The 19,310-nt window shown below is 38.6% G+C and overlaps 1 protein-coding gene across 1 annotated transcript; it reads left to right on the forward strand.

The window, feature by feature from the left end:
* The first annotated feature begins 1,009 nt into the window (after positions 1-1,009).
* Positions 1,010-18,217, forward strand: cs (citrate synthase). Its single transcript, XM_085259212.1, has 11 exons — positions 1,010-1,177; positions 5,043-5,093; positions 5,365-5,472; positions 6,195-6,260; positions 8,043-8,174; positions 10,032-10,220; positions 10,388-10,587; positions 13,507-13,636; positions 14,838-14,939; positions 15,903-16,112; positions 16,210-18,217. The coding sequence occupies exons 1-11, from the start codon at positions 1,127-1,129 to the stop codon at positions 16,378-16,380; spliced, it is 1,410 nt and encodes a 469-aa protein (XP_085115338.1). The 5' UTR covers positions 1,010-1,126; the 3' UTR covers positions 16,381-18,217.
* Positions 18,218-19,310: the final 1,093 nt, after the last annotated feature.

Raw genomic sequence — 19,310 nt, forward strand, 5'->3', positions numbered from 1 at the left:
TCTCGATGGTGCCTCTGTAGAAAGTGTACATGATGGGGGCTGGTGCTCCTGCTCTTCTTAGTTTGCGGAGAAAGAAGAGACGCTGCTGTGATTTCTTGGCCAGTGCTGTGGTGTTGTACGTCCAGGAGAGATCCTCTGTGATGTGCACACCCAAGAACTTGGTGCTGCTCACTCTGTCCACAGACGCTCCGTCAATGGTCAGAGGAGCATGTTGGGTGTGCATTCTCCTGAAGTCCACAACAATCTCCTTCGTCTTCTCCACATTCAGAGAGAGATTGTTGTCAACATACCACGTGGCCAGGCGTCTCACCTCACTTCTGTAGTCGGTCTCATCCCTGTTGCTAATGAGACCCACCACCGTTGTGTCGTCCGCAAACTTGATGAAGAGGTTGGAGCTATATGATGGAGTGCAGTCATGGGTCAGCAGAGTGAAGAGGAGGGGGCTCAGCACACATCCCTGCGGGGCCCCCGTGTTTAAAATGATGGTGCTGGATGTATTACTGCCGACCCGTACTGCTTGAGGTCTTCCGTTGAGGAAATCCAACAGCCAGTTGCACAGTGAGGTGTTGAGCCCCAGCTGGACCAGTTTTTGAGTGAGCTGTTGGGGGATTATAGTGTTGAATGCTGAACTGAAATCTATGAACAGCATTCGAACATATGAGTCTTTTTTGTCCAGGTGTATGAGTGCATGGCAAACATAAGTATATGTTACTGTAGCCTCACAAAAAAGCTCTTTAACTGCATCTGAACAATAGGAAGGATAAAGATCATTTTAGAAGAAAAATCCTTCAATTTGTTCGATTTGTCAGATTAAGCTAAATAATTGCGCGGTTTTATAATGTCAGTGTTTGTGAACAGAGCCTGATATTCAGCCCTCGTCACAGGTTGAAGGAGAATCTCTATCCAATGAAAATAACCTCAACGGTATGTAAACCAATCAGATGCCTTTACGTAGGTGCGCCGATCCAGCCCATTGTCCAATCAACGCTGTTTGTAAATGCGGGCCTGAATCCCTCTTCAACCTTCTGCTTTCTGGAGGGGCACCTTCAACCAGGTCCGCGGTGCACTGGCAGCGGCTGTCTTAGTTGTAAAGAATAACTGGAAATAAGACTTTTAGACAGACACAATGTCGTTCCTCACTGTCACCAGGCTAGCGCCCAAACTACTTAATTCAAAGGTAAGAGAAACAGAATGAGCCTCGATGCCGCTTTCTTGGTTAAATCTGTGGACGTTTCCTTTAAGCTAACGTCGGGTTTGGTAGCTAACAGGCTAGCTTAGCCCTGTCAACCACATTGTGAAATGCAATTGGCCGAGTTTTTTGCAATTTGCTTAAACACTGACAAGAACTTTAATCATAGTAATGTATGGACCCTGTTTTTCGTAGATATTATTCAGAGACAGAAGCCGTGTTCTGTTTGACAGCTCGTATCTTGTTAGCTAACGGTAGCGCATGAATCATTGCACTCATGTTGGCCTTGTAGTGTCATAACTGTGGTATGTTTGTCCAACCAGCACAGAGCAGACTCTTAACTTTACGCTACGAGTTTCTACTATTTGTAGTATAGCGTAATAACATTAAATTGTACTTTCTTTTAAATTCACGTTAAACTCTGTGTTTATTCACCATCGCAGTTGATTTTCATATTAAGATTTTAACCAACCATATAATGCTTATGTTTAAAATACAGCTGAATAGCCGGTATAAATCATTTTTCATAAATCAATTTTTATGTAATCAGGTTAGGTCCACTGAAAAGACCTCTTAAAATAAGAGCTATGAAGAGGCAGTCAGCAGACAATTACAGCGGAAAAAAGCTGCAAAAATCATATAATAAAACTTTATGATATCTAAAGGTAGAGATCATACTACTTACAAGGTAGAAGGGTGCATACCTTTGGAACATCTGGGGTTAAGAGGTGAAGTATTTATTATGTTGTGTGGTTAATAATATAATAGTTATGGGATGGTTTGAAAGCTTTACAAATGAATACCATAAGATAGCTTTTAATTCATGACGGGAAGGAAGTTCATTCAACCTTTTCAAAAAGAGCAGTGATGAGTATAAAATGTTGTATATTAGACGTGGTTTAACTGCAGAAGTATTTATAGGTACACCCCACAATCTTGAAGATGTCCATGGTCAAGGACAGGCATGAAGGTTGACTACAGTGGAGGAAGTCAGGGTTCTTTAATTATAAACAGTTTTATTTTCCCTTAAGTGAAAGTGTTTTGTAAGGGCATATAGCCATTTTTATTTTCTGCCTTTAAAACTCAGATTTGGCTGCTTGGAAAATGTTAAAGGTAGATGAAGCATAGTCATACTCTGAGCTAGGACAATTAGGTATTCATTAAAATAATTACATTGACAACTAGAGATCCCCTGTGGTGTTCTGTTTCTAATGGTAAAATTGCATGATTGATGATATAATCCCATCAGCAGCAGTCTGGGTTTTGTCTGTGAGGTTGGATATTAACCAGTTAAATGTGGCTTTATCTTGACATGGAGACAGAAGTAAGATTTATGGTTTATGAAATGGGCAGGGCACATTTAATATCTTATGTTTTTATAAATATCCAACATATCCAGTTGCATTTGGAAGAGCATATTGCTGTAATGTCCATTGAAAAAAATGTGATTATTTGAACAGATAAATGACTTTGTTTTAATTAAATCATTTAAAATATGCTTTGGCCAGCCTGTCAATCTTAAAGTACCCTTCCAGTGACCTTAGTCTACTGCTTTACTCCAGTGACCTCTCAGTATGAACTACTTGGTTGCCATATCAAGTCAAGTCTCCTACTACTGAAATAATAGAGATAATTTTTCAGTCATGGCGACTAAGTAGTGTCTCTCTTTCTTTGAAATCTCTATCATATGTGGGGACCTCACCTATGTCACAGTTACCTTTCTCTCTTATCATTTGTAATCTTTGCTCTGGAGATTTATTAGTAAGCTGTAGTTGCATAAGAACGTATGTGTCTGAACTATGAAAGTCATGTGATTTTTAGTAACACAATGAAGTCTTATAAAGGAGAGTCTCATGATTTATTTTTTTCTTGCTTCACATCATTTCATCTTTTGAAAAAGGGGATTGTTTTAAGTACCTCTAGATTTAAATGTCATTAAAATGTGTATTCCTTATACCAAGATGTCTGTTTTGATTTGTTTGTCCATAGAGAGGGTGGCTTTGTTGCTAATCACTCAAGTATCATGTATTTCATCTAAACACAGCCTCCGTAGGGGTTGCCTTTTTGTGTGGAGTACTTGCCATAGTTGCTCTTTAACCCTGGCTGATGGACAGTTGGGAGTGAGTGAGTTTAACTGGTGCTCTATATTTAAGACACTGAGCTGTTACATAATCTCCCCGATGCTCAGCTGGGTAAACTGTGTGTGTAGTGACGCACCCTACCTTTTTGTTTCGCTGAGCCTTGATGGTCCTGATTATTCAAAACGGTTGTGGTTATAAGGAGTAACTGTCTCCTGCCCATTGATAATCTACTGATATGTTTAAATGAACACACAGGAGTCGCATTTCACTAGTGAGCAAGATAGCCAGCTGAACTTCTCAATACTATCAATGAGTTTCCATTAAGAGTACTTTCATAAAAACTTTTTTTTTTAAATTAATGCCTTGACATGAAAGGAAGGAGGCATCTTTTCCTAGTTTGTGAGTAATTAGGTTGCTTCACTCTGGATTTGCCCCTTGGATACATGTAATGGCTGGTTTACATTTTACCAACAGTTAGATCTGAAAGAATAAGACTAGATGTACTTTTCCTGGCTTTACAGGACCAGTCTGATTGTTTTACACCAGCATTAACATTGTGAAAAAAACAAACTAGAAATGACACACGAGCGTGAATAATTTGTTTATTATAATGAGATTGTGGTGTGAGGTTTTTAGAAAAAGTGCACACTGTGCTGTTTGAAAGAGGTGGGGTAATATTTGTGACTTGGAACATCTCCACAGTATTGGCAGATAACACAAAGCCCCAGTTTGTGATCCGATTTTTTTTTTTTTTTGGCCAGGTTGTCAGACTTTGAATGCACCTGAAACCTTCAGGTGCAGAATGCCCTGAAATGGCTGTCACTAGTGGCCTTTGTTGCAGGCCATGTACTGTGAACTACCCAGTTATAAGTGTTGTTGTTTTTTTAACTCTAAATTTTGGGCAAGTTTGAGTGGCAGTTATAAAACGATGAGGATGAAAATGGAGAAACTACTCTGAATAACTGCTTAGTTTAGTGAAAGCTATGTGTTATGCTACAAGGTACACTTTAATAGGTAAAATGCTAGAAAGAACCTGTAATTATATGTATTAGGCATGCACCAGTACAGAAAACAAACATTGTTACTGAAAATATGGTGCTCTACACTGTTATCGTCATATTAAAAAAATAAGATGGCATTTACCAACATCAGTAGCCGATATGTATTTGGTACCATGTAATGGTTAGTGTTCAGAAATTGTTTGATGAAGAGCAGGAATGGAAATGGGCTTGTGCTTGTAACAATCAGTGTAATATTGGTGTAGCACCAGTCTTGCACAAGGATACATTAACATTTGGAGGAGCCTCTAACCGAACCACTGACCTTCCAATTAGTAGCGCTACCTCCTGAGTGACAGCCATGCTAGTGCTGTGGACAAAACAAGCATACGGTATTATATAAATATAATACTGTTTGCTTGTAGTGTAATGTTTTTTTCTGGACCACAATAAGAACAGTTGTTACTGTGGGAAAGAGAAAAAAATTATTATAGAAAATGTTTTTTTTTTCCTGTGTAAAAGTTTCTGTACACTTGGTAAGAACACGGTGATTCGTTTAACATGTATATTGCTTACTACAGAGAAAGAGTTGGAGCCATTTCACTCACAGACTGATTGCAGTATTATCCTTAGAAATGTTTTGTAGCTTTTAAGGTCCTCCAAGGTTGTTTCATTTTAAATACAAGCAGTAGGTAGTCTAGACATTCTGTTATTACTATAATGTTGTTTTGTTGTACTAACAATCCAAATTGTATTTCCTAATATGTTCTGCAGAATGCCTCTTTCCTATTTGTGGCTGCCAGAAATGCCAGCGCATCAACAACAGTAAGTGCATTTAATTTACTCCACTGTTTTCTGCTTGTTTTATATAGCTGTTGTGTAGTTTTACTGTTTGTGTTAACAACCTTTGGAAGAGACACTGGTTCTTACTCTGTGGTCTCTGTGAAGATATTGACATTTGTGGAGCAATAAATCATTTTTTTTCCTGAAATGTTTGCATAAAGTTTGTTTAACCACAGGTCACAAGGGAATGTAGTCTATTTTAAGGCTGAATGTTTATTCAAGGGCATTAAAGAGTAAACATCGTCTTTTACAGAATCTGAAGGATGTCCTCTCAGACCTCATTCCTAAAGAACAGACCAGGATCAAGAACTTCAAACAACAGTATGGGAAAACCAACATAGGGCAGATTACTGTAGACATGGTAAGTGGCGGAGATTTTTGCACACGTTTAGTGAGCTGAATAAAATAAGACCCTCACACAAGCGAGTCACTGAGCTGGATTCCTCAGATCGATTATATTAATTCAGGGAGGGCTTTACCTTGATGCAGATTAGCTGTGGCATGTTAGCTGCACATAATCCATGTAGGCCTGCCTGGTCTTGTTTACTGTGCCAGGTATCACTGTTCGGTCATCTCCCTCAAAGGTCACAAATTGTGCTGCTTCCTGCCAACAGGGATATTTGAGCTGGCACTTGCACTTTCTCTCTCACACGCACGCACACACACACACACACACACACACACACACACACACACACACACCACTGCAACAAATCTATCCTCTTCCATCTATCAAACACTGCATCTAACTTGTTGCATTGTAGATTTAAGTTGAGCTTCATGTGTCACGGCAATAATGCATTCAGTGTCTATTAACTTATTATCCTGTGTGCAGAATTACAAACCTGAATAGTATTTAGGATGTTTCTTCCTGCCTTTATAAAGACATTTGGTGGACACTGATAGCAAAAGCAAAGAGGTGAGCTTCTGAAATGGTCTACTGATAAAAATAATCAGTAGATAAAATGTTTTAAAGTCCAGTATAGCGTAACTTTGTTACTACAAACACACACGGCTGTTTATATATATTATTGGCAAGACAATTTTCTGAATGTCATTCCATGTTTTTGTTTTCATCCATAGGTCTATGGGGGTATGAGGGGAATGAAGGGTCTGGTGTATGAAACCTCTGTGTTGGATCCTGAGGAGGTCAGTATCAGAGCTACAGAGAATACACTGATATATTATTGCAGATCTATTAGTGCCTGCGTTTGTTGGTACATTTGTATTTTAAAAAAAAAGAAGGGGGGGGTTTGCAAGACAGAGGTGCCACACTAGGTTTGAGGTTGTTTAGAAACAGAACGAGTCAGTACTGCAAAGTAGTGCAGGTCAATATGGCCAAAAATATTTAGCCCGTTATATATTTGAAAATTTGCGATAACCATACAACTGACGTTATAACTGATGCAAGACAAAATATTTTACAACTCCATACCTCAAAACCCTGCATAACTTTATTTTCACTTAAAAAAGCAGCTGTTTTTTATGTGCATTAAAGCCATGTACAAATTTAACAGTGCAAACGCAAATTCCTTGCTGACAGTTTAACCAAAAGGCATTTCCAGTGGAAATGGGCCAACGTATCCTCAGCATAACCATGCATAATATCCACAAAAGTTAAAAGAGGTGCTTTGCAACATGAAACTGCAGTGTGCCAAATAAATAAGTCAAATGCGTACTTTTCAGACCATAAGGTGCACAAGATTGATTATAAGGCAGATTAAGCGAAACAAAACAGTCAGATAGCCTTGAGTTTAAAATCCGCTTCATACGCATAAGTGCCACACACACAATACGGTAAAATTATGTTGAAGCACTGTACGTATTACTCCACGAGGCTCCTGACTACGGTACTCTTAATGTTCCGACAATCCATCAAGCGGTGCGGCTTTTTAGTACGACTGGTAAGCTTCAACATTTTTTTGACAGTTTTCTGAGCGCTGTGTACCGCATAAAATTGGTTTGAGGTCAGTACGCACAACCAGAATTCATACCAAAGGCACACTGGATTGTAAGGTGCATTGTCAATTTTTGAGGAAATTAAAGGCTTTTAAGAGCACCGTATAGTCTGAAAAATACAGTAATAAGGACGGCCCGCTTACATGTTCTACAAAACACTTTGCTTTGGTGGCTATCTGACGGACAAAAATCAAACCAGTTCCACATCACTGAAGTTGAACCATTTTTATAAACCAATTCTGGTTCATCTGTTTCATTCAACGATCTGCTTTCGCCCTTCTCATTCTCTGTCGCCGCCACGCTTTTTCCACCATGTGTGTATGAAAATAAAGGCACTGCGCATGCGCGTTTTACCCATATTCTGTCGCGATATTTAATTTTCTTATCATTGCCCAACATTACTGTGAACAGTATATTGTATATTATAGCTTGAAATTCAGGTTAATCTATATTAGAGATTAATGGTTGCTCTCTGCTCACGTTCAACATCGATGACAAAAGCGCAGAGTGCATAGTGTAAGTTCTCATAGCAGTGACCACTTGCTGCTCTGTGCGGAGAGTTCTTGGAAGTAATGTAGAAAAGGCAGCAGCCAGAAAGCTGCACTGGCATGACATGATATCTTAAATTTAAATCAGTTAAGGTTTTTGAACAAACATGTTATCAGTCAGACTCTAAACACAAAAAGCACAAGGTATTATTATGGTAAGCTTTTTTTCTGTTATTTTACTCTTAGCTGCATGCGCATTAGCATTCCCTGTAGGCACTTGAGTTGATTGCTTTCTGGCCAAAGCTGAGGCACTCTGAGGCATTGAATCATCAATATTCATTGGTAGAGATGCAGCTTATATTAGCAGCTTGCCAGCACTCAATTGATTGTGCATTTGATGATAACAGGAATATGTAGCTAATTATCACAAATAACATTTACTTCAACATCTTCTCTCCCCTCTCATCTCTACTTTGATAATCAGGGCATCCGCTTCAGGGGCTACAGTATTCCAGAGTGTCAGAAGCTGCTGCCTAAAGCTCCAGGAGGTGAGGAGCCACTGCCCGAGGGTCTTTTCTGGCTGCTGGTCACAGGACAGGTCCCAACCGAGGAGCAGGTGAGTCGATGCAAGAAGTTATTGTCGTAAAATGTTGTTGCCTACTGGAGTTTCAGTGAGCAGCTATCTGTCATGGTATGTCAGATGCTGTCAAATCTCTTCAGAATGCTTCATCAAAACTGAATATTCTTGCAGTGCAGTAAATAAGGTGACTTTGGCACCTGGATCAGTTAAGGTACCAAATACGTGAATCATGACATTTTCTTTTGCATCATGGAAAGGTGAATAACAAGATGCTTGGCGTGTGTTCAGTTCAAGTGTATTTATGTAATGACAGATACAAATGTACAAAGGCTCAAGGCACATTAAATTTTAACCTTGGTTCTTCTCAAAGTGCAAACTGCCATCCTTGTTAAAAAATAAATAAATTCCGTGACCTTGTCAAGGAAAAAATTTATATAGTAATCTTTAACTTAGAAATGTCTTAATTTCATTCGTTTCTAGTTATCCTCTACATTTAATTTTTCTTTAAGTTCACAATAAAAGAAATGGTAGCTTAACAGTAGTTTAAAAGCTAACTCAGTGAAAAACTGACAAATACACACAAACAACCAACTGAAGTGATATATTACACTAAATGTCTTGACGTGAGCATTTCTCTTGTGCAGCCTTTAAAAATATATTTGCGCTGAGTAACCAAAATTTTGAGAATCACTTAAGGCTCAAAAAAAAAAAAAACAACCCACCCTTGAGCAAGAACCTGTTTTCAGTGGGGAGTAAAAAAACAGGCTCTGTGTGTGTGGCAGTCTGCCTTGATTGGTTGGGTTGAGGAAAGCGAAGATGAGCATGTTACAAACCAAATGACACAACAATAATAACCTCTGGGCAGGTTGGTAGGGCCAGTCACTGTTGATGAAATGCATGCAGTTTTAAACTCAAAGATTTGCAATTTTTGCAGAAAAAGGTACAGGGACAGAGAGGACAGAACAAAATGCACAAACTACAAGAAAGAAAATAGAAGCAAATGACATACAATACTATAATAAATAAATGCCTGCAGAGTGAAATACAGAACAGCACAAGACAGGTGCTCTGTGAGTTTAGAGGTCTCAGCAACATAGGCCTATGTAGCAGCAAGAGTCAGAATCAACTAAGCCAGCTCTAATTGTATCCATCAATCCATCCATCAATTTGCTTCCACTTTTCCTTTTCAAGTTTGCGGGTGGCGCTGGAGCCTATGCCAGCTGTCATAGGGCGAGAGGTGGGGTACACCCTGGACAAGTCGCCAGTCTGTCACAGGGCTAACACACAGAGACAGACAACCATTCGCGCTCACATTCACTCCCGCATTCACACCTATAGGCAATTTGGATTAATCAATTAACCTATCCCCCTAATTGTAATCATCAGTATTTAGTTTTTTGTACAGCGTCTGCCGCTGAAATATAAAAGCTACTTATGTTAATTTAAAAGCTCTGAGAAGCACAAGTAAGGCTGAGTGAAGTTTTCTATATGGAGCTGTGAGAATTTTAGAAAGTAGATACAAGAATAAGCTTGATTTTTACAGGGAATCAATAACCAAAGTCAATATCTAAGAAAAACTGTTTCTGAAATTTGGCGTGTATAAACTAGAGGTTGTATCTTGTTTTTACAACTGAGAAACAAGACACAATCTATAGGGATTTTATTGCTGCCAACTATCTCCTTACAGAATGATATGAGGACAACCTATGCTCCTTTCAAATGCTTGCAACTTTCAAGCGCACCTCTCTATCTGTTCTTCCTGCGTCTCATATCTGCTCAAATCAGCCAAGGAGGAAATGTTTATTCTCAACACACATTTGTCTCCTTATTGATCGAAGAGTTTTCTGAGATTTCTGCCTCATCTATTTATTTTGTGTCCATCTTTCTTTCCAGGTGAACTGGGTGTCCAAAGAGTGGGCAAAGAGAGCAGCACTTCCCTCTCATGTTGTCACCATGTTGGATAATTTCCCCACAAATCTGCACCCCATGTCCCAGTTCAGCGCTGCCATTACAGCTCTGAACAGTGAGAGCAGCTTTGCACGGGCCTACTCTGAGGGAGTCCACAAGTCCAAGTACTGGGAGGTGAGTTTACACCCATACCTTTTTTTTGAAAAATATGGACTAATAGAAATTTTTTTTTTTTTTTTTTGCTCAAGAGACTGAATCACTTTAGACACAAGAACGCTTTCAGTTTGGTTTCATGTGGTCTTTTCTTGTTGTGTAATTTATCTTTTTTTTTTTTTTTAAAGTTTATCTATGAAGATTCTATGGACTTGATTGCCAAGCTCCCCTGCATTGCTGCCAAGATCTACCGTAACCTGTACCGTGAAGGCAGCAGTATCGGAGCTATCGACTCCAACCTCGACTGGTCCCACAACTTCACCAACATGCTGGGCTACAGTGATCCTCAGTTCACTGAGCTTATGAGGCTCTACCTCACTATCCACAGGTGCAACTTGAGATGCCTTTTTACATAAAACAAGTTGGATTTAATCTATTTTTTTTTTTAGTAACACTTGAATCAAAGTCTTGCCTTTTTAATCTAAGAATTAGAGATGTTAAGTCAGATGTCGAAAAGATGAGAATGAAACTCGCAAACCTATCTGGAGTTAGACAGCATGACATTATGTCACTACTTGGTTTGATTGATTAATGATGAGGATGATAGGTTTGTTTTTTTTTTTTTGTTTTTTTTCATCATCTGACCATCAAAACTAACCAAACTATTACAAACAGAAGCAGTAGTTCTCAGGTATAACACAGCCTGAGGTAACTACCTACAGGTTTCCTAAAGTGACCTTAAATTTATTTAGCATGACCTTTTTCTTTTTTTTTCTCAAGCTTAGTTGAATTAGTTGCTTAATCCAGGTGGAAGGAACTGCAAATGTAATGACTGTTTCTCCAATTTTAATATGGACAGAAGCAAAAACTCTTCCCAGACTTTTTGGTTGATGTAGGTCAGTTAAGTAAGATGGGAGCCGACTGAGAATAGTATTGTAAATAGGAATATATATATATATATATATATATATATATATAGTAGTAGGGCTGCACGATTAATCGTTAGAAAATCGCGATCTCGATTCATACTTATGTGCGATCTCATTTCCAAATGACAACAATTTAAAAAAGAAAAAGAAAAAAAAAGATGACGATTGTACCACATTTTGATCCATCCGGGATGTAATCTGCATGAAAACAAGCGCTCACTCTTCCTGCTCAACAAATGACAAGGGCGGAGCCTTATACCACGTGATACAGAAGCTGTGCCGTGTGATGCTAAAATTGGCAGGGAAAAAACAACGGAGAGCACGTCAGGGATGACGAAAGTGACAGGAGAAAATCCGTCCCGGTCAACCACCCAAACATCAATAACGGGAACCTTATACAGCGCTTCCCTATACCCGTCAAACTCCCGCAGGCACAAAGAACTTACAGAGGCTATCACTTATCACCTGACCAAAGATATGGCTCCCATCAACACTGTGCAAAACGAGGGATTTAGGAAAATGATCAACATCCTAGACAAACGCTACACAGTGCCGTCCCGCAACTATTTTTCTATTGTTGCACTACCTGCTCTATACACACAGTGTCGAGCAACGGTGGAGACGGAATTTCAAGCAGTACAACATTTTGCGACAACAACAAAACGTGAGACATTTGTTGTTTTTATGTTTATTTATTGTTTTTATGTTCAGTCTCAAATGTTACAAAGTTGATGTGCAGTTAATAAGTGCAATAAATATTTATATTGGAAAAGAAAATCGTGAGAGAATCGTGATCTCAATTCTAAGCAAAAAAATCGTGATTCTCATTTTATGCAAAATCGTGCAGCCCTATGTAGTAGTGTAGTCTACAACACAGTGTTGGGTGTGATGCGTTACTAAGTAACGCGTTACTGTAATTAAATTACTTTTCCACTGAAAAAGTAGAGTAACTGATTACTGTTCATTTTTAGGTATTTTAATTACAGTTACTTACAATGTACTTGCGTTACATTGTAGAATAATTAAACTCGCTGAATATCATTATTTCATTTCAATAATTTATCTTCTAAACGTAGAAGTAAACTCTGCCGCTTTAACATCGCTGTAGTGCAGGTGCACGTCATTTCGCGCCAGTTTGCTGCATAGTCGTATTCTAAAGCGGAAGATGTCGGACTCGACTGAAGCGTGTGGCTGTTTTATGAAACGGAAATATTCCCGTCTCTTAACTTTTCTGAAACAAGCAGACAAGAACATTACAGTAATATGTAAGCTATGTCCTGGGGAGAAAAAAACTCAGCCGTTGTTAATAGCATGAGTAATCTACTGACACGAGAGCATAGACGAACACTTCTGAGTGATCCTTGTTCATCATCCATGGATAACACCGCGGCAACTCCTGCTAATCAGGCAAAACTTGATTTTACTTCAGCAGCGTAGAAATTGTCTGAAGGTGAGCTTAAAAAATGATTGCAGGCTACATTGTGGAAGAGATGCTACCGCTGCGTACTGTAGAGTCTCCGTCTTTCAAAAAATGTATTTATTATTTAAAGAGTTTAATTTCTATTGTTTGTCCACTCAAGGTTTATATGGTTTTTAAAAAGTATTTAGTTAAATTACTTACTGAGTAATTAAGTTACTTTTCTGACACAGTAATTAGATAAGTATTTTAAATACAATATTGATTAAGTAATTAGTAATTAATTACTTTTTAAAGTAACTTAACACTGCTACAACATGACAAAACAGACCATCCAACCTGAGTGTGCAATGATGTGCAAAGGCTTTAAGGTTTGAGTGCTGAGGTAATGAATCTCAGTGCTCCTGAATAAACAGAATCCACTGTTGCTAAGGTGCATGTATATAAATAAAATCGCTATTATCAGACAGACAGAAGTTAGAGCAGCGAGGCTTTTTCTTGCCTCAAAAGAAATGCTGGGTTGAAAAAAAAGAAAGGAAAAAAAAAAGAAATTTAACCAAGAAAGTAGCATCTTCAGTTATTTATGTGGAGAAATTCCTGCTTTTTACTGTGACAGCAGTCCTCTTATCCTGAATTTGATGCAATATACAATAAAAATAGATATTGGTTTACACAGTCTGCAGTTTGTTTAGCAGTCAAACATGCCATGTAGGATATGTGCACTGAAAAAAAACAGACAAACTCTAGGAGCAAATTCAATTTATCTCCCACACAGATGGTTCTGCTCAGATAAAAAGGATTGACAACTCTCCAGCCTCCCCAGTGTTACTATTTGCCATTGTGATGAAGTGTAGCAGATGCCGGTGTAGACTTAAATGGCACACTCTAGAAACCTTACTGTTAGAATTATAATTTTAATGTGTTCATTACTATGTGTTTTTGTGTGTTTGTAAAATTGTAGTGATCATGAAGGAGGCAATGTCAGTGCTCACACTAGCCACCTAGTGGGGAGTGCCCTGTCTGACCCCTACCTGTCCTTCAGCGCTGCCATGAATGGTTTGGCCGGTCCTCTCCATGGCCTGGCCAATCAGGTTAGTAATGCACAGATCATCATTTTCATTCTGTTTTCACACTGAGAGATTTGATAGAAACAACTTGGCGATCCCAAGTTAATCCCCCATTCATCTTTTTATAAAGAAAGCATTTTCATTAGGAAGACTGCAGTGGATATTATGTGATAATGATTTTTATTTCAGTCAGTTTATTACAATTGTTCCAAAAACACTACATACAACACTTTAATTATTTGATTTTTACCAAAAAACTAAGAAATCTGATGAGGAAAAAAACTGAAAACAAGTTTAATGTGTAGTTTAATGGTTGGTTCATAATTATTTAATGCCTTTATAATCTCATAGATCTCTTCTGTAGCATATAGATGGGTTAGAGTTTATTTCGCCATACCTTCTTACTAATATTAAAGATGACCGAGTTCTGCTAATCAGCTTTACTGTCACAGGCCTGGTATTCTGAATACTAGCTTACTGTCACATTGTCACAACACTTGATTAAAACGGATCATTAAATTATTAGACACTTCTGTGTTTTTAATCACACATCAAAATATCCACTGTGGTAGAAGCCTTTTTTGAAACAACCTTGTCACCTTTGTGCCAACATGGCAACATAATCATTGAGGACTTGGCTGTTTTTTGGTCAGTGCAGTAGACAAACACTAAAGGTGAAAATGACAAAGAACCAAGAGTTCAGAGTCAAACTGCTGTGGTGCTCAATTATAAATATTATTTTAGAGTTCAATAACGTTCACAAAGCACTGCTTGATTACCAGCACCCGAGGGAAGGTCTACCCTCCTTTTATTAGCTAGCAATTTGTCAAAGCTGCTTCTACCTCCTCCAATAAATTTTGGCATCTGTTTAATTACTATCCATCCATTTTCTTAAGTGCTTATCCAATTATAGTGTCAGGGGGGCTGGAGCCTATCCCTGCTTCATTTATTTATTAGCTACTTAACTAGTTAAATACAGTCATATGATATGACCAACTATTATGAGCAGTTGTACAGTAACCTATGATTTTTGGATTAAAATGTTCATAATGATTTTTTTTCTTTCAATTTGCGCTTTGCTCACATATTTGACATATTGACACTTAAAATGAGTTTTGGTTTGATTTCAAACACAGTGCCAACAAAAATACAGCAGAAAATTCACTTAGCTTATGAATGTGTGTTTTGTTTTGTCTTGTTTTGTGGGTTTTTGCTGCACCTACAGGAGGTACTGGTGTGGCTGACTGCTCTGCAGAAGGAGTTGGGAGGAGAGGTGTCTGATGAGAGGATGAGGGATTATATCTGGAACACACTCAAGTCTGGAAGGGTAAATAAGCACCACATCCGCAAACAAACAACTCTAGTTATTATTATGACTTCATTTTCCACTCTCACTCATTTTCAGAATAACACTTCTGGTGATGTCAGGGGTCCAGTTGTTTCTACCAGAAGTTACAGCTAGATTTAGGAACCTTTGGAGGAGCTCAAACCAGATTCTTTGTTAAAAGAAAAAATTAACACTTTAAAAAGTCCCTAGTGGGCTTTTGTTGTTTTCTAAAAGAGTAGAAACTTTGGGCATGAGGCTTTCTGCATTGAACATTTCTAATTGGTTCTAATCTCCCTAAAAGTGTGTGAAATCTGTTAGGACCCCATTGTCAAAGCAGTAACTCGAAAGCAACATCAACACAACAAGTTGCTTATTGTTGTTGCAGTGTTGTCACTTTATATGGCATCATTGTTTTTTATAGTCTTCCTTCACCTACAGGACTAAGAGGAGTAGTTGATTTAATGTTGGCACAAAGAAAGTTGTGTAATTACAACAGTTTGTTGTTTTTTTGTTTTTTTTGTTTCCAAAACCAAGAAATTGCTATTATTACAATTTTTATAATTTACTATATTTTACACCTGATTTACTCTGACCTTCATCTAAACCTTCATATTCTAGTTTGATTTACCGATTAACTAAATTCTGTTTTTGTCTTTCATAATAGGTTAAAATTGTTAATGTATACCATAAAGAATTTGTAAAATAATAGTATTTTAGCACAGATAGAACGGTGTTGATGTCACCTAACAGCAAGTGGTTTTACATGTAAGTTCTGCACCTGGTTGGTTTCTTCTGGTTTTGTTCCCCAAAACATGCATGCTAGGGTAATTAGTGATTGTAAATTGACCTTATGGGTGTGTTTAAGTTCTTAATGCGTTTCTGAAGGTCTCGTGAGTACTTAGTTGTCAGAGAGACTAGAAGAGTGCACTGTCAGGTTAAAAATGTTGGGTTTCTTGGCTGTAGGTGGTTCCAGGTTATGGCCATGCTGTCCTAAGGAAGACTGATCCACGTTATACCTGCCAGCGTGAGTTTGCCCTGAAGCATCTGCCCAGTGACCCCATGTTCAAGATGGTTGCCCAGCTTTACAAGATTGTACCCAATGTGCTCCTGGAGCAGGGTAAGGCCAAGAACCCCTGGCCCAATGTAGATGCTCACAGTGGAGTGCTGCTGCAGGTAAGACCTGGGATTATAATCATGCATTTGTTATCTAACTGAAATAATCACAGATGCTGAAGTAACTGACTGCTTTCCTGTTTGTGTGTATGTTCAGTACTATCAAATGACTGAAATGAACTACTACACTGTGCTCTTCGGTGTGTCCCGTGCTCTCGGCGTGCTGGCCCAGCTGGTGTGGAGTAGAGCCCTGGGCTTCCCCCTGGAGCGCCCGAAGTCCATGAGCACAGATGGACTGATGTCTCTGGTTGGAGCAAAGTCAGGCTGAAGCACCAACCTGGAAGTAGCTGTGGGTTAGTGTTAAGGGTGGGAGGAGGTGGAAACATCAAAAAGCAGACATAAGTTGACCCCTTGTCATTTCCAACCCCAGGGATTTAGAGGATTCAAAGAGACAGTATGTGTTTAATGCCATTTCACAAAAAAAGGGCCTTTTTAAATTGTCATAGCATTAGTCTTCAAGTGTGTTTAGTTAATCACTGACAGGCTTTCCAATCATGTCTCTCTATCTAAAACATGAGCAGAACAAACTTTATATATGGCCACGGTAGGCTCAAACTACCTACCACTTTTAGGTCTGCTAGCATTGCTAAGATTTCCCCTGAGCGGTGCTTCTCATTGGACACTGGGTCTAAACTAAGAATAGGTAGTGGCATTCAAAGGGAATTGTGCACTTCCTTTGTATTTAAGCTTCTACGTTTAAAAATCTGACTAAATCTTTTTGGCCACTACAGTGATGTGTTGTAGAGGATACTTCCAAGCAAAATACAGTTTTGTCACACAGCTCTAATTTTATTTTTTCGTCTATGCAAAGTTGTCATCCCACCCAGTTGATCGATGCGTTTCACTCCCACTTATGAACACTCCAGTGTAACGGGAAAAAAAGGTCCTCACTAGTAAAAATCCTAGAAAGCCGTTTAAGAAAAAATATTTGTTTAAAGACACTGCCCCTTTAAATCTCTGGTCTCCCCTTTTTTTCTCTCTCTCTAACTTGTAGTTTTTTCTTTTTTCTAGATGACCTGTAATACCTCTATGATCAAAATAACAGTCTTTATTAAAATTTGTTTCCTTGGTCTTATTTTCCTCAAAATAATTTCCTATTTTTTTAATGGGTTTCTTATATTACGAATCGCTGAGAATCAGGACTAATGAAGGTAACTGATACAGATTTGAGCAAAGGGTGTTGTAACTGGCAACCTGTAGGAAATCCTTAAGAGCAAGCTTGAATAAAAACAGGATGGGAGGGGGGGCTTTGTAGAGTTTTGTTTTGTTTTTAAGTCTTCTTTTATTTGACTGTATGTTCATGTCTTTATCCCAGCAGCAGAGCACTTCAAATGACAATTGTAAAGTTATGATGTATTTGATTGGATTTCCTAAATTGTAACAGTAGAAAATCTCCCCCCTTTTTTTTTCTTTTGGTGTTAAATGATGTATAAAAATATATTTGGGTTTGAATTTTGTTGTGGTTTTATTTATACTCTGTGTACATAGGTATATATATGTATAGCATTAATGTATGAGCTGTAAGCATTCACTTGCTGCTTATAACCACAATGAGCACCACAGTTTACCAGCAGTGTAGTCGTGCCCACTATATGTCCAGTTTCACTGGTCACTGTGAATTTCTGACAATGAACAAAAAAAAAACAACTGCAGCTATCTTCTGTATATAGAGTTTATTCCCAAGCTCTGTTTCCTCAGCTGGTGCTGTATTTCAGGTATTTCACTTGAATGTGTCAAGCTTGCTCTTAAGTTCTGGGTTTCTCAACACTCCATTTTTGTCTAGTTAGAGTTCTTGCGTATTTCCTCCTAAGAATACTCTTTAACGTGTTCGCTCCGATACTTGATTCTCTCTGCTCTGCTCTTCTGGCTTTTTCGGGCACGTGTTTTGTGTTTTATTGTAGCGTTCTTCCATTTGGCAGGTTGTTCAACAGATGTGGTTATTTTGATCGTAGAGGAGCTTAAGGGTTGTAACTGGGGGGAATCATTAGAGAAACACTTGGGGGCGGGGGGACAGGGCTGGATGGGTCAAATGGGCAAGAAAAGCTTGAAACAACTATTGGAAAACCTTAGAAATAAATGAAAATTAAAGGTTTTTATTAACACTTGTTTGGTCTCATTTTCTTCATAAGTGCTTGAAAAAGAAATTGTGATGTAATTCCAGGTCCAGTTGCATGTAACCTTTGAAATTACCAGGATTTCTGAAGTGATTACCCTAATGGTCTATACCCTCCTTGTAATACACAAACACAGTCTCACAAAACGCTGTCTTTTAGCCATTGCTAACAGTTGTTAAGCTTTCACGATTTAAAAAGGACTGAAATAATAGTTAACAATCATTATTAATGGCTGTGGAAAAAAATTTTTTTAACAATTAAATTTGCACTTGTTAGATACCGTATTATACACTTACTGGACACTGTTAGTTACACCCTGCTAGTACCAGGTTAGACTCTTGTTTTCATTACTGCCTTATTTCATCATGGCATTTAGCAAGATAGTGGAAATTTCTTTTGTCCATATTTACATGATAGCATTACACAGTTGCTTCTGATCTGTTGGCTGTACATCTATAATGTGAATGTCTTTGACGTTTAAACGATACTCAGTTGGTACAGTTGGAATCTAAACTGGGCTGAGGAAAATATCACTCATAAGGTTCCAGCAACAGCCTGAACGGTTGATACAAGCCAGTGTGGAAGCATGCTTTCAGGCTGTTTATACCAACAGCAATGGAAATTCATCAACCCAACATTCAGTCTACTGTTTTCCAGTTATGGTGAGCCTCAGTTTTCTATTATCTGACCGGAGTGGCACCCAGTGTGCTCTTCTGCTGCTGGATTCTATCGGATCCAAGATTTGTCAAGTGTCTGTGAAGGTTCTCAGTCATCCAGGTCATCGTAGTCTAAGGAGCTTGCAAAGACAAAACTCCTAAACACTAACTTAACAAGGTAGTGTATGCTCTACAGTGCAGTGAGGAATGCTCAGACCTCTACATCGGAGAGACCAAACAGACACTTCATAAAAGCATGGCACAACATAGAAGAGCCACCTCCACAGGACATCTGCATCTAAAGGAGGATGCCAGTGTTCCCATTTTGGACAGAGCAGAAGGATGGTGTGAAAGAACCCATCTATGTCAACTGTGAACGGCCATCTTTGAACAGAGGCGGTGGTTCACCACACCAACTGTCTGCCATC

This window comes from Mchenga conophoros, linkage group LG20 (assembly GCF_057382185.1).
Source record: "Mchenga conophoros isolate Kocher_MC1m ecotype Shallow Benthic linkage group LG20, M_conophoros_male_GT1.1, whole genome shotgun sequence".
Lineage (NCBI taxonomy): Eukaryota > Metazoa > Chordata > Actinopteri > Cichliformes > Cichlidae > Mchenga > Mchenga conophoros.

What these genes read in the sequence shown, in the direction of transcription:
- cs (XM_085259212.1), top strand. Translation starts at nt 1,127, where the DNA reads ATGTCGTTCCTCACTGTCACCAGGCTAGCGCCCAAACTACTTAATTCA. An exon ending in CCAAACTACTTAATTCAAAG is followed by an intron (nt 1,178 to 5,042) that starts GTAAGAGAAACA and finishes TATGTTCTGCAG; the next exon opens with AATGCCTCTTTCCTATTTGT. An exon ending in AGGTCCCAACCGAGGAGCAG is followed by an intron (nt 8,175 to 10,031) that starts GTGAGTCGATGC and finishes CTTTCTTTCCAG; the next exon opens with GTGAACTGGGTGTCCAAAGA.